Source organism: Schistocerca cancellata, chromosome 3 (genome assembly GCF_023864275.1).
Source record: "Schistocerca cancellata isolate TAMUIC-IGC-003103 chromosome 3, iqSchCanc2.1, whole genome shotgun sequence".
Taxonomy (NCBI): Eukaryota; Metazoa; Arthropoda; class Insecta; order Orthoptera; family Acrididae; genus Schistocerca; species Schistocerca cancellata.
The window spans coordinates 44,685,675-44,700,301 of NC_064628.1; the positions used below are offsets into that span (position 1 = coordinate 44,685,675).

Here is a 14,627-nt window from a genome sequence, read left to right on the forward strand (position 1 = left end):
CAGACATTCTGTAAGCAATACTGCAAGCTCTTTTGCCTTACTTTGCTTCCGGCTTTAATCACTTCTACGGAGTCACCATTATCTCTAGGCCCTCTCCTCCACACTTGGAATGTCTTCATAGACTCGGAGTTTATCCGGCAATACTTCCACTAGAACAAAAAGTGAAGAGTGAGGTGTGAGGCAGAGGTGGTCTGTTGCTGCAGGGCCCTGAGCAGAGTTCAGTGTCACCTCGGCCGCGGCTCCACGGCTCCCTTAATTTTTACGGTCGCTTTGGACGCCCACCGGGCGCGATTCGGCGTCGTATCCGGGCCATGCTCTGGCCCCGCCCTCGGCCTTGGGCTGCAGGGAGGGTAAGGCGCGCGACTATAAAGGCGGCGGGCGGCGACTGCGGGGCACAGTTGTCCGCTCCAGGCACAGCAGACCCTCAGCCGACAATGAACAAGTACTTCGTGAGTATACTGCAACTGCTCTTTGTGTTACCGAAGCCCTAGGTACTGACCACTGTGCTGTTCCGAATATTGTTGTGTGTAGTGCGGAGAACACAGTGATTCTTCGATATGAACAATGTTATTCACTATAAGATCTTTTGTTATGTCCCTGTACCTAGAGATTGGAAAATTGCGCATGTCGCACCAGTGTTTATGAAGGGTAGTAGGAGTAATCAATCGAACTACAGACCTGTATCACTGACGTCGGTTTGCAGTAGGGTTTTGGAGCATATACTGTATTCAAACATTGTGAATCACCTCGAAGGGAACGATCTGTTGATACGTAATCAGCATGGTTTCAGAAAACATCGTTCTTGTGCAACCCTGCTAGCTCTTTATTCGCACGAAGTAATGGCCCCTATCGACAGGGGATCTCAAGTTGATTCCGTATTTCTGGATTTACGGAAAGCTTTTGACACCGTTCCTCACAAGCGACTTCTAATCAAGCTGCGGGCCTATGAGGTATCGTCTCAGTTGTGCGACTGGATTCGTGATTTCCTGTCAGGAAGGTCGTAGTTCGTAGTAATAGACGGCAAATCATCGAGTAAAACTGAAGTGATATCAGGTGTTCCTCAGGGAAGCGTCCTGGGACCTCTGCTGTTCCTGATCTATATAAATGACCTGGGTGACAATCTGAGCAGTTCTCTTAGCTTGTTCGCAGATGATGCTGTAATTTACCGTCTAGTAAGGTCATCCGAAGACCAGTATCAGTTGCAAAGCGATTTAGAAAAGATTGCTGTGTGGTGTGGCAGGTGGCAGTTGACGCTAAATAACGAAAAGTGTGAGGTGATCCACATGAGTTCCAAAAGAAATCCTTTGGAATTCGATTACTCGATAAATAGTACAATTCTCAAGGCTGTCAATTCAACTAAGTACCTGGGTGTTAAATTACGAACAATTTCAGTTGGAAAGACCACATAGTTAATATTGTGGGGAAGGCGAGCCAAAGGTTGCGTTTCATTGGCAGGACACTTAGAAGATGCAACAAGTCCACTAAAGAGACAGCTTACACTACACTCGTTCGTCCTCTGTTAGAATATTGCTGCGCGGTGTGGGATCCTTACCAGGTGGGATTGACGGAGGACATCGAAAGGGTGCAAAAAAGGGCAGCTCGTTTTGTATTATCACGTAATAGGGGAGAGAGTGTGGCAGATATGATACGAGGGTTGGGATGGAAGTCATTAAAGCAAAGACGTTTTTCGTCGCGGCGAGATCTATTTACGAAATTTCAGTCACCAACTTTCTCTTCTGAATGCGAAAATATGTTGTTGAGCCCAACCTACATAGGTAGGAATGATCATCTAAATAAAATAAGAGAAATCAGAGTTCGAACAGAAAGGTTTAGGTGTTCGTTTTTCCCGCGCGCTGTTCGGGAATGTAATGGTAGAGAGATAGTATGATTGTTGTTCGATGAACCCTCTGCCAAGCACTTAAATGTAAATTGCAGAGTAATCATGTAGATGTAGATGTAGACGTAGATGTAGATAAGGAACTTTTTCTGGGCATGAGGTCATAAGCGACCTAAACGAGAAACGACGTTCGGCTGAATGATGTTGCAAATCGAACGTAAAACTATGCCTGTGCCTAACTGCGTTAAAGACAGAGGGAAGGAATCGAAATAACAGTTCACTACCTTCCCCTCTCCCACCCCCCATATCAATCTATGGTCATCAAGCGGCTCGAAATCATCTATTCATTCACTCACTGACCATACTGGCACTGAAACGGAAGATTACAGAACGAAAGCAGAAATACTGAATTAGGTCTTCCGAAATTGATTCACCGAGGAAGATCGTAAAACGGTCCCTCCTTTCAATTATGACCGCCGAAAAGGTAGATATTGAGATGACCGATCGCGGAATAGAAAATTAACTACAATCGCTTTGTAGCGAAAGGCATCAGGACCATATGAGATAGCTGTAAGATTCTATACCGATTATGCAAAAGAACTTTCGTCCCTTCTAACATCAGATTATTTTAGATTACATCAGCAAAGAGAGGTTCCTAGCAACTGGAAAAAAAGCCCAGATCATTCCCGTTTTCAAGAAGGGCCACAAAATAGATTCACATAGACTTATATCGTTGACGTCAAACGGTTGTTGAATTATAGAACATGCTTTATACCCAAGAATTATGATGTTTTTGGAGAAAGGAAACCTCCCCTATAAAAATTAACATGGATCCCGCAAACAGAGATCTTGCGAAACTCATCTCACATTGTTCCTCCATAAAATCCATAGCTCTGTATACATTGGCGCTTAGGTTGATGCCGTGTTCCTTAACTTCAGGAAGATATGTGATACCATCCGGAACTGCCATTTAGTGAAAAAACATACGAGCTTACCGAGTATCGGACCAGATTTGCGACTGTATTCAAGACTTTCTTGCCAATAGAACTCAACACGTCGTTCTTAATGGAACAAAATCGATAGATGTAATTTCGGAAGTACTGCAAGGGGGTGTGATGGGACAGCTACTGTTTACAGGATACGTAAATGATCTACTAGAAAGCATCGGAAGTTGCTTAACACTGTTCGCAAATGAGGCGAGTGTGTAAGAAAGTAACAACGCCAGAAGACAGTATCGATTTGCAGAGTAGCCTGCAGAGGATTGATGAATGCTGCAGGCTCTGTAACGTATGTCCCATACATAGGAAAAGAAATCCATCGTTGCACAATTAGACTGTTGATGGCAAACTGCTGGGAACAGTATGTACCGTAAAATATCTAGGCGTAAGTTTCCAGAGTTACAAGTGGTAAGATCACATGAGGCAAATAGTAGAAGAAGTAGATGCCACACTGAGCTGCGTAGGAAGAATCTTAAGGTAATGTAAATCATCATCCACGATGGAAGTTGCATACAAGGCGCTTGTTCCACCGATTCTTGACTGTTGTTCATCTATGGTATCCTTACCATGTAGGACTGATAGAAGGTGTAGATAAGATCCAACAAAGAGGGACGCGCTTCGTTACAGGACCTTTTGGTCGGTGCGAGAGCCTCATAGAGTTTTCAACAGACACCAGGGGCGCACGTTACAAGGGAGACGTTTTGCCTCACCGCGGGGTTCACTACTGAAATTTTCGAGACAGCACTTTCCCGAAATAATCGGACAACGTATTACTTGCTGCCACATGCATCTTTCTAAATGAGCACTACGAGAAATTCGAAAAATTAGAGCTAATACAGTGACTTCCTGCGTGCCATTCGCGATCGCTTCAGGGAAGTGGGGATCAGTTAGTGGTACCAGAAGTACCCCCCGCCACACACTGTTAGGTAGCTCGCAGGGTACGATGTAGGTATAGTGTATTCACAGAGCTCCATAAATAACCTGTCTATCTCCGTTAAAGTAATTATTTAACTACAGCTCAGCAATGTTGCCTCGAAAATAAGACGTCATTCATAAAAATACACTCCTGGAAATGGAAAAAAGAACACATTGACACCGGTGTGTCAGACCCACCATACTTGCTCCGGACACTGCGAGAGGGCTGTACAAGCAATGATCACACGCACGGCACAGCGGACACACCAGGAACCGCGGTGTTGGCCGTCGAATGGCGCTAGCTGCGCAGCATTTGTGCACCGCCGCCGTCAGTGTCAGCCAGTTTGCCGTGGCATACGGAGCTCCATCGCAGTCTTTAACACTGGTAGCATGCCGCGACAGCGTGGACGTGAACCGTATGTGCAGTTGACGGACTTTGAGTGAGGGCGTATAGTGGGCATGCGGGAGGCCGGGTGGACGTACCGCCGAATTGCTCAACACGTGGGGCGTGAGGTCTCCACAGTACATCGATGTTGTCGCCAGTGGTCGGCGGAAGGTGCACGTGCCCGTCGACCTGGGACCGGACCGCAGCGACGCACGGATGCACGCCAGGACCGTAGGATCCTACGCAGTGCCGTAGGAGACCGCACCGCCACTTCCCAGCAAATTAGGGACACTATTGCTCCTGGGGTATCGGCGAGGACCATTCGCAACCGTCTCCATGAAGCTGGGCTACGGTCCCGCACACCGTTAGGCCGTCTTCCGCTCACGCCCCAACATCGTGCAGCCCGCCTCCAGTGGTGTCGCGACAGGCGTGAATGGAGGGACGAATGGAGACGTGTCGTCTTCAGCGATGAGAGTCGCTTCTGCCTTGGTGCCAATGATGGTCGTATGCTTGTTTGGCGCCGTGCAGGTGAGCGCCACAATCAGGACTGCATACGACCGAGGCACACAGGGCCAACACCCGGCATCATGGTGTGGGGAGCGATCTCCTACACTGGCCGTACACCACTGGTGATCGTCGAGGGGACACTGAATAGTGCACGGTACATCCAAACCGTCATCGAACCCATCGTTCTACCATTCCTAGACCGGCAAGGGAACTTGCTGTTCCAACAGGACAATGCACGTCCGCATGTATCCCGTGCCACCCAACGTGCTCTAGAAGGTGTAAGTCAACTACCCTGGCCAGCAAGATCTCCGGATCTGTCCCCCATTGAGCATGTTTGGGACTGGATGAAGCGTCGTCTCACGTGGTCTGCACGTCCAGCACGAACGCTGGTCCAACTGAGGCACCAGGTGGAAATGGCATGGCAAGCCGTTCCACAGGACTACATCCAGCATCTCTACGATCGTCTCCATGGGAGAATAGCAGCCTGCATTGCTGCGAAAGGTGGATATACACTGTACTAGTGCCGACATTGTGCATGCTCTGTTGCCTGTGTCTATGTGCCTGTGGTTCTGTCAGTGTGATCATGTGATGTATCTGACCCCAGGAATGTGTCAATAAAGTTTCCCCTTCCTGGGACAATGAATTCACGGTGTTCTTATTTCAATTTCCAGGAGTGTACAAGTTACACAGCACCAGAATGTTTAATTGATTGCGTAACGAGGTGAAATGTGCTTTTTTGAAGTATTATATCAATTTATTGAAAGCAACGGCGAGGTGCCTATTTCAGAGCAAGGATATAGTTTATGAAATGCATGTAAACTGAGGAGCGGCTTGTATCCAAAACGTTTATTGGTCCGCAGTACCACTAGTTAGAGAAATACCTAATAATAACTACTGTACCTCCATTTGTATTCACGAACGGGACGTGAAAATGACTCTACATGCTAGTACACTCTCTTGGAATCAGTGCGATGGGTTTCAAGTTCTTTGATTTCATTCCTGAACAGAATGTGCAGGTAATGGTGGCCTAACGACAGTGCGATATTCTTCCATACATGCCTAAATAAAAGTCTCTGCATGTCGCCCCCCCCCCCCCTTCAGTATAACCACATATCTCAAAAATTCGATTAGAGCACTTCAAGAATACTTTACTGCCACTGCTGACACAACGTTTATAGTTTTTTCTTGCGTTCGTTCACTCTAACTTTATTAGTTACTGATAGGTGAGTAATTTCTTTTTCTTCAGCATACAATATTACATGTAGTGCTTCCTTCACTGGTGAGTCATAACTATTTCGGTACTTGTTATGTAAGTCGACTTCGGACGTTTAATAAATACTTGAATAGGTGTGTTCTTTCAAATCATCGTATGTTTGTACATCGCTTGCTCTGTATCAGTAATAATTGCAAACACACAGTCTGTGACAAATAACCGCTTCTGAGCATCGCTCAGTACCCGAGTGTTTAGTGGATATGCTTTAGCTTACTCACGTGGACACTGCAAATGTTACCACATGTCGTAAGGTGCATCTTAGGTTACTCCTGATAAGACAAAGTCTTTAGTGCGCAAGAACGGGCAGAAAGACAGTCACGGTGATGCCCGGATTATGTTCTACAGAGATTAGCGGAAAACCGATAGACAGCGTCATTTCCCTATTGACTAGTTGCACATTTCTGTACTGATTTCTCAGTTGCTCATACAAGTACAGCCATTATCAACGAAAGGGACAGTGCTGTGGAGAGTGCAACGAGATACTGATATGTACGGCTACTTTCAATGAAACAAGTGGTGCGCTCTTTTCTCTTGTCTCAGACTCCTGACTTGAGCAATATTGTTAGTCCACCTTCGTCAGAAAAGAAAGATATGGGTCGTGCGTACCTCTTAACTATAAAGACCAAAAACTTATATTAACATGATAGTGTGTGAGTTAATACTCGTAAGTAAGGCGATAAAAATGGTTACGTGTGAGGATATGATCACATTCTTCAAAAAATTCTGCAAATTTGGACGAGACAAAATCATGAAGACTTCAGTGCACAGTTGAAAAGCGAACACTTGGCCGTATATTTCGCCGTGTGATGGGGCTAATCTGTAGTCTTCCCCGCCAAGTTGCTATAGAATTAACGCCATTTATCGCCATTACAAAGAACCTTAGAATGAAGAGCTATTAAGCTTCAGCATAAGTTCAGTGAAGAGCGTCGCTTGTGAACAACAGAGACTGAGGTCACCTTTCGCTCTTTTGTAAAAGCTCAAGCCAGGTATACTGTTGGATAGATGTGGAAAACGCGTGAAATTACCAAACAACCATTCTGTCTCGGTGCAGTCATGTTGAAGTATGTGAAAGTGTGCAACATCACGAGGTCTACATTTTGGTAGTGGCGGTCTTCAGTGCGCAATGGTCGCCCGAAACGTATCAGCAAATGCCATCGCCGTCCCGCTGCTTCGTGACTCAGTTGTCACTACCACAGAGCGGTCACGGCCAGGCAGTTTCAATGTCAGCGGGTATCAGTGCCAGGGGGTTTCAATGTCAGAACCGCAACCGACCTGTACAGTGTAAGGCCCCACTAGACGGTAAACTCAGCTGGGTGACATAAGAGTTGCAGTACCGCTGTTATAGAGATCCTGTAACTTAAGTCCTCGTCATAAGCAGGTGAAGCTACCTAACTAGAACTAATTTTGAAGCACGACTGCTGTTAAACATTGTGCTAAAAATAAAATGTCCCAGTACTAGTCACAGTTTCTCTAACAGATTTTACTGCAGTACATATGTATGTTGTTGTTGTTGTGGTCATCAGTCCTGAGACTGGTTTGATGCAGCTCTCCATGCTACTCTATCCTGTGCAAGCGTCTTCATCTCCCAGTACCTACTGCAACCCATATCCTTCTGAATCTGCTTAGTGTATTCATCTCTTGGTCTCCCCCTACGATTTTTACTCTCCACGCTGCCCTCCAATACTAAATTGGTGATCCCTTGATGCCTCAGAACATGTCCTACCAACCGATCCCTTCTTCAGTAAAGGAAACAAAAGAAAAATTCGGAGTAGGTATTAAAATCCATGGAGAAGAAATAAAAACTTTGAGGTTCGCCGATGACGTTGTAATTCTGTCAGAGACAGCAAAGGACTTGGAAGAGCAGTTGAACGGAATGGATGGTGTCTTGAAGGGAGGATATAAGATGAACATCAACAAAAACAAAACGAGGATAATGGAATGTAGTCGAATTAAGTTGGGTGATGTTGAGGGTATTAGATTAGGAAATGAGACACTTAAAGTAGTAAAGGAGTTTTGCTATTTGGGGAGCAAAATAACTGATGATGGTCGAACTAGAGAGGATATAAAATGTAGACTGGCAATGGCAAGGAAAGCGTTTCTGAAGAAGAGAAATTTGTTAACATCGAGTACAGATTTAAGTGTGAGGAAGTCATTTCTGAAAGTATTTGTATGGAGTGTAGCCATGTATGGAAGTGAAACATGTACGGTAAATAGTTTGGACAAGAAGAGAATAGAAGCTTTCGAAATGTGGTGCTACAGAAGAATGCTGAAGATTAGATGGGTAGATCACATAACTAATGAGGAAGTATTGAATAGGATTGGGGAGAAGAGACGTTTGTAGCACATATGTATGTACGTTTGTTCATTCTTCTCGGATTGTGTCTGCCTATAAATTCAAAGACATCCTTTCCGCTGTCTATAATGGTTTTATTATTTCATTTTAGTGTGTGACATGGTATTTGCCGGGAATGTTTGTAATACTTTGTTCCAAAATAAAAAAAATAAATAAAAAACTCTGACGGAAAGCAAGGCTTTCCTTTAAGCCTTCGCTACATATTCTGTGAATCCTGAGCCCATTTGTACACGTATATTGTAGGCATTTACGTGGCGGGTGAAACGTCTTCTTATCGTACTAGATATGTGATCGTTTACTACGCTGTTTAACCAAAGCAGTTATCAGAGATTGGTCTACAGGAGGTTGCTATTCACAGATTTTCACATGAAGCAAAATCAGTGCAATAAGAATGTTTACTATGTCCGATTCATGGTCCCATATATGCTCACATTGTGCGAATGTAGCAAACAATCCACACCTTGTCACTATCCACATTTACACTTGGACTTGAAGTCGTCTGTTGAGTTTCTTGACAATGGGGGCTACACCGAGCGTTCCTTTAGATTTGGCCTGTACTTCAAAGTTGCTGAACACCACTCCTTTGTATTCGTCTACAAGTTGGTTATTCAGTTCTAAAAATACAGTGTCACTCGGGAAAGCAGTGTTCTACCTCATCAGATTAGACAGCAGCCTCAGTGCTGATACAGTGCACTACTCAACAAGTTGCTTGACATGGAAATTCTTTAGGCTACATGTAGCTTGTAGTAGTTCGGTCTTTGTTCCTAAGTCAAATATCTATTTTCAGGTAGTCAGCTGACAAGTTGCATCATTAAACTATTAGTATTATGAGTTGCATTGGTGGCGCCTATAGCTTCCTAGTATATTTAGCTCGTGAAAGCTAAAAACGGAATATTTTCAGATTTAGAAAGGTGTGGCAAGATCATGAGTCTGACCTATTAGAAGAGACTATCTGTGAATTGAGAAAAACCAAAGAGAAAAGTAATAAATAGATAATTTAGTAAATAAGGGTAATTGCTTGTAATTCCTCTCATCTGCGCAGCAAAGATGGAGATATTGCCGGCATTCATCGAAGAGAAATAACTTCGCGTCAAATGTGCTGTTATTTGACTGTGATCGTTCGTAAAAATTCGTAAGCAGGTGTTGAAGATATCATTACGTTAAAACTGGTTGTTGTTCTGTCGTCTTCCTTAAATTATTATTTCAGTTGTGTGAGATGTTTCGAGGCATGGCCCCACCATCAGCCAAAATGAAAACAGGAAAACGTTTTACATGCATAAACACACATAAATATCTACTAAAAACAGAGGCACATAGGCGTATTTAAGTTACATGTTTTTGCATTGTCACTTTTGCTGATGATGTGGTCATACCTGGAAACATGTCGCACTGTTAAAAGGCAACATTTGTGACTTCTAACGGATTCTAAGAGACACGTGAGAAATAAACACAGATTTCCGTACCGACACTTCCTCGAATTCTACTTCTCGTGCATCTAGATGCGTGAACTATGTGAACTTCCAACTTCTCACCCTCTGTAATCAGTTACTGCCAACTCATGACCGCTTCAAACAACTGCATTTTTAGTTCATCATTATACCAACCTTGTTATGACTAAGTTGGAATGGCCATCCAGTTAACCTCATTACTGGAAGCTCCATTAGCTCCAACAAGCAAATTTTCATAATAATATGAGTAACATAAAATGTTAGGTTTTGCGGATACTTACAGACGCCTTGCCCACTGGTGTTCATCTCGGGATCTTCAGCCGACGGTCACCAGTACGAATGCTTAGCATTGTCAAACATTCAGCGTCCAATGCTGCTGGCAATGTCCATACTGCCATCAGCCGAAATCTTTCACAATGTTAACTTTTCTGGGTTATGAAACTTCAGAAAAACCACTAAATGAACGTTGAATGAACATCCCAACAGGGAACACGTTAATGCAAACCTTAACGATACTCACTATTTAATTCGTGGGGTAGTTTTCGACCCCAAAAACAATAACCATCTGAAAGTTATTTACTTCTCTAGTTCCCTAAACTGTTCTTAAAGAATCAGTAAAAGAAAGATTTCTATTTACAAAAAAAAATCTATCTTCATTAAAAAGAAAATGTTATCTTATTAACAATTAATGTTGTTACATTAACATTGGCCTCATAAACAGAGTTTTTGGAATTAGTTTAAAAAAATAGAAAATCTAGTTCAAAAATATCCAGAAATATGTTTTGAGATAAAATAATTAAAAATTAAGTGAACTATAAAGAGAAAAGGAAACAATGACATTTTTAACAGGCGTATTTGACATTTAGAACCTGTTCTGGCAGCTTCCGTGTCTTTAAGGCATGGACGTATGTGACATCGTGACACCTTTGACCTTTTTGGCTGACTTGCACCCGCTTGGGCTTGCGTTTCAAATTCGTCGACCCTGCTATGATTTTAAAAAGTTTTGCAAAGAACTTCGTCCATTGCAGTATGCAAATCCCCAAAAAAATTTCAAGAATACATTTTCATCTCCTTGATATCTGCTGTGGTCAATGCCACGCCTAGTTGTTTTATAAAATCCGTATACACCATCTTGCTATTCTTATTTATAATGTTTTCTCCGTAAAAACAGCCAGATAGTCTTACTATTTCTTGGATTTCTACGAAATCATTCTCTTCTTCTCCCTCTTTATGGTCCTCTAATTCACTGACAGTTTCACGATAAGATATTTCTGTTTCAATGTCACTGAACTCGACCACATCTCGAAAAGATGCTGGTCTATCCAATGAGTTATCAGTCTTAATTAGCTAAGAATAACTCCAATATTTGATCATCGTTCAAACGCCACCCACTCCGTCTAAAACAATAGAAACATTCAGTTTTTAAGTAACGTTTGTTAGTTCGTGGGTTAGATTTCAACCACAACTGGTACATTTCTACAGAAATAATGGTTTCTGGTCAGCAGGCGCCTGCACAATGAGAAAACACGGCAGGTACTATCAAAGAAAACTTCCCGTCACATCCTCCTCGAACCTACTGGTAAAATGGTCCAATGGATAACTCGTCAAAAACTGAATACGTATCAGGCATGAAAACAGGAAGAGTTGTACTGAACGGCGGAAAAAAGAAGCTAAATAGAAACAGTAAACGGTCCAGATTTGATATGTGCAATATCGAACAATGTTAGAGACCGTCGTGCCGCATAGACTGCTCACAGAAATAAAAGCGGTTCTAGGAGCTTCAGTCCGGAACCAAGCGGCTGCTACGGTCGCAGGTTCGAATCCTGCCTCGGCTATGGGTGTGTGTGATGTACTTAGATTAATTAGGTTAAGTAGTTCTAAGTCTAGGGAACTGATGACCTCAGATGTTAAGTCCGATAGTGCTAGGAACCATCTGAACCATTTTTGAACAGAAATAAAAACAATAAATAAATGGGTATCAACTATGTTACAACGAAGGAATTGAAAAGTCAAAACTTCCTTAACGGAACGCAAGAGGTGTAACATGTGGTACACGTGTAGAGGTAAATACGTTTGGTGGTCCCTTCTTTACACGTCACTGTTGCAAACGGACATTACATGACGATATACACAGATTTGCATACAGCTGTCGGTGCTCAATTTTGTGGAAAAAAAGTGGGATACAAAGAAGATATGAACCCGGATCACCCCCTTCACTGTCTTATCACCGGGACCACACAACCAAGACACGATGGTCATTAATGTCGCACGAAAATTCACAAATTTTAGACCGTTCACTGTTCCTATTTTGCTTCTTTTTGCCGTTCAAATGGCTGTGAGCACTATGGGACTTAACGTCTGAGATCACGAGTCCCCTAGAACTTAGAACTAGTTAAACCTAACTAACCTAAGGACATTAAACACATCCATGCCCGAGGCAGGATTCGAACCTGCGACTGTAGCAGTCGCGCGGTTCCAGACTGAAGCGCCTAGAACTGCTCGGCCACAGTAGCCGGCTTTTTTTCTCTATTTCATACATCTTCTTCCTGCTTTCGTGTTTCCTCTGTGTTCAATTTTTGACAGGCTATCCAATGGGCTATCTTATCACTAAATCTTGGGTGGGGGGGGGGGGGTGCGATGGGGAGTTTCCCTTGTAACATAAGGTGGAAGTGGAGATGGAGTGGCAACGTTACAATAGGAACGGAATTGTAACCAAAAGAGTGACACGTGGGGTAACAAATGACCCCACGAATGCAGTTAAGGCAGGGGCGGGCAAACGTTGCACGCGGCTCATGAGCACACAGCGCTGCACGTGTGCTGCTCGCGTGCAATCGTCGAACGGGACAGTGCCGACAGCCTGCAGGTTGCGGCAGTGTAGCACCAGGCTAAGCTGCGGACGTTGAAGCGAAGCGACCACTACGTAGTGAACGTTGTATTTCAATAACCGGAAAATGCAGAGTGAATCAAGGAAACGGAGAATTGGAGATTTGATATCTCTTAAATAGGAATGGGAGAATCATTTGTTCTCTGTGGAAAAACGTGAAATTTGGAAATGTATAATATGTAACAGTATTGTCGCTGGTGAGCGGAAGTTTAATATTGAACGCCATTATAATAAATTTCAGTATGTTGCCGTTCTTAGTGCAATAAAAGAGGAATTTCTCAAGCGATTTGGGGATATATCTTACTTATCCCAAGGTTTTGAATAGTTCTCGAGAGAATCTGGTTTCTGCAGATGATATTCATCTCAGTTTTCAAATGGAATTAATAGATCTACAGTGTAATTCTCGTCTGAGAGATAAGTTCCTTTTGGCAAGACGTGTAATAGATCTTTATCACGACTTTCCACAGCTCGAGTTTCCTCGTCTCCATCGTGAAGCCATACAGATAGTCAATGTTGGGCTCGACATACTTTAGTGAGAGATTTTTTTCTGTTATGAAAATTAATAAGTCTCGGTTAAGAGCAAACATCAGTAATGAAAATTTACGTAACTGTTTGCGTTTGTCTGTTCGTAGAAATTTTGTTCCAGACATTAAACGTATTGTAAACTCCACCTGTGATAATTAAACAAAACTTATCGTAGGTATTAGGTACTCTTTCAAACCACGATCACTTTCAAACACTCCTACTAACCTTATTCCTTCATTTAATAAAGCAGGCCAGGAAACAAAACGCATTACAGGGGAAGAAGCGGAGAGACAGAATGGTGGGGAGGGGTGAGAAGCGGGTGGCCAGCTTGCCCCTGTGTGCACGCAGAACACCTGTTAACTGCACACGTGCATGTGCATCGCACACGTGCACAATTCCTGCCCGCCCCTGAGTTAAGGGTTAACAGTAACAAAGAGTTCCTGACAAGTCTCCGTTTGTACTCGACATGACAGTGCACCTAACGTTGTCAGGGGGGTCGCTGAACATTTGAATAGCCTCTGGCGTGTGACTGAGGTATGTTGATGTGTGCTGCAGGCTCTATTCGTGGTGTTGGCGGCCCTGGTGGCTGTGAGCGTGGCCGTGCCGTACCCCGCGCCGTACCCGGTGGCCGCCCCCGCCGCCGCCCCCGCCGCCGCCGCCCCCGCGCCCGCCGGCAAGGAGTCGCTCAAGGGCCAGGAGGCGGTGTACGTGGGCTACGCCGGCTACCCCTACCTGTACGGCGCGCCCGTCGCATACCTGGGCTGAGCGGGCGGCCGACGACCCGGACATGGACCTCGCTGCTCACGACGACTGCTCCACACGCTTTTCCCTCTTCGTAATCGGCGTACGCTGCCATCTACTGTCTCTCTTCCTGCGTCATCTTACGAAATAAACGTTTGTAGATAAACACACTATTGTTTTATTTCCTACAGAAACCTAGTACAAACTTCATCTATAATGACATTCCTCTGTTCCTTTCAGTCAACAGAGCACCTTTCAATCAATAGCGGAGTGCACTAACAAGTAAACTTACCCAACAGATACACTTCGATTTCGATCGGTTTTGAGTATGTTGCACTATAGATCAAAATAAGGTCCACAAATTTTTTCGCATATACCCATACGACCATTAAGGGGGTGAAACACCACATTGATAATTTTGAGTTTAATGTTTCTTACTGAATACCATTGAAACAATAACACATATGAAAAAACTTCTAATAAAAGTTCTATGGCTTTTAATGTGCATCCAGATTTGTTGAAAAAGTCTTTTTTTTTTTTACTCATCTCTTCCCAATTATTTTGTTTTGCACTTCGACATTTGGCTAACATCAAAACATATAGTATCATTAATACTAAATTCAATCCTATATAAATGGTATTCCAATGACACATTTGTCAAAAATAAGCTAGAAATTCTCTAAATCAAAGCTCATACAGCATTTTTTAGTTCAACCAGTTCTGCACCTTTCTCATTATGGAACAGATTTACAATAATGTTA

At 43.5% G+C, this 14,627-nt stretch overlaps 1 protein-coding gene across 1 annotated transcript; it reads left to right on the plus strand.

Moving 5' to 3' along the window:
* Positions 1–385: 385 nt before the first annotated feature.
* On the plus strand, positions 386–14,034 carry LOC126176900 (methylmalonyl-CoA decarboxylase subunit gamma-like). Its single transcript, XM_049924103.1, has 2 exons — positions 386–449; positions 13,681–14,034. The coding sequence occupies exons 1-2, from the start codon at positions 435–437 to the stop codon at positions 13,888–13,890; spliced, it is 225 nt and encodes a 74-aa protein (XP_049780060.1). The 5' UTR covers positions 386–434; the 3' UTR covers positions 13,891–14,034.
* Positions 14,035–14,627: the final 593 nt, after the last annotated feature.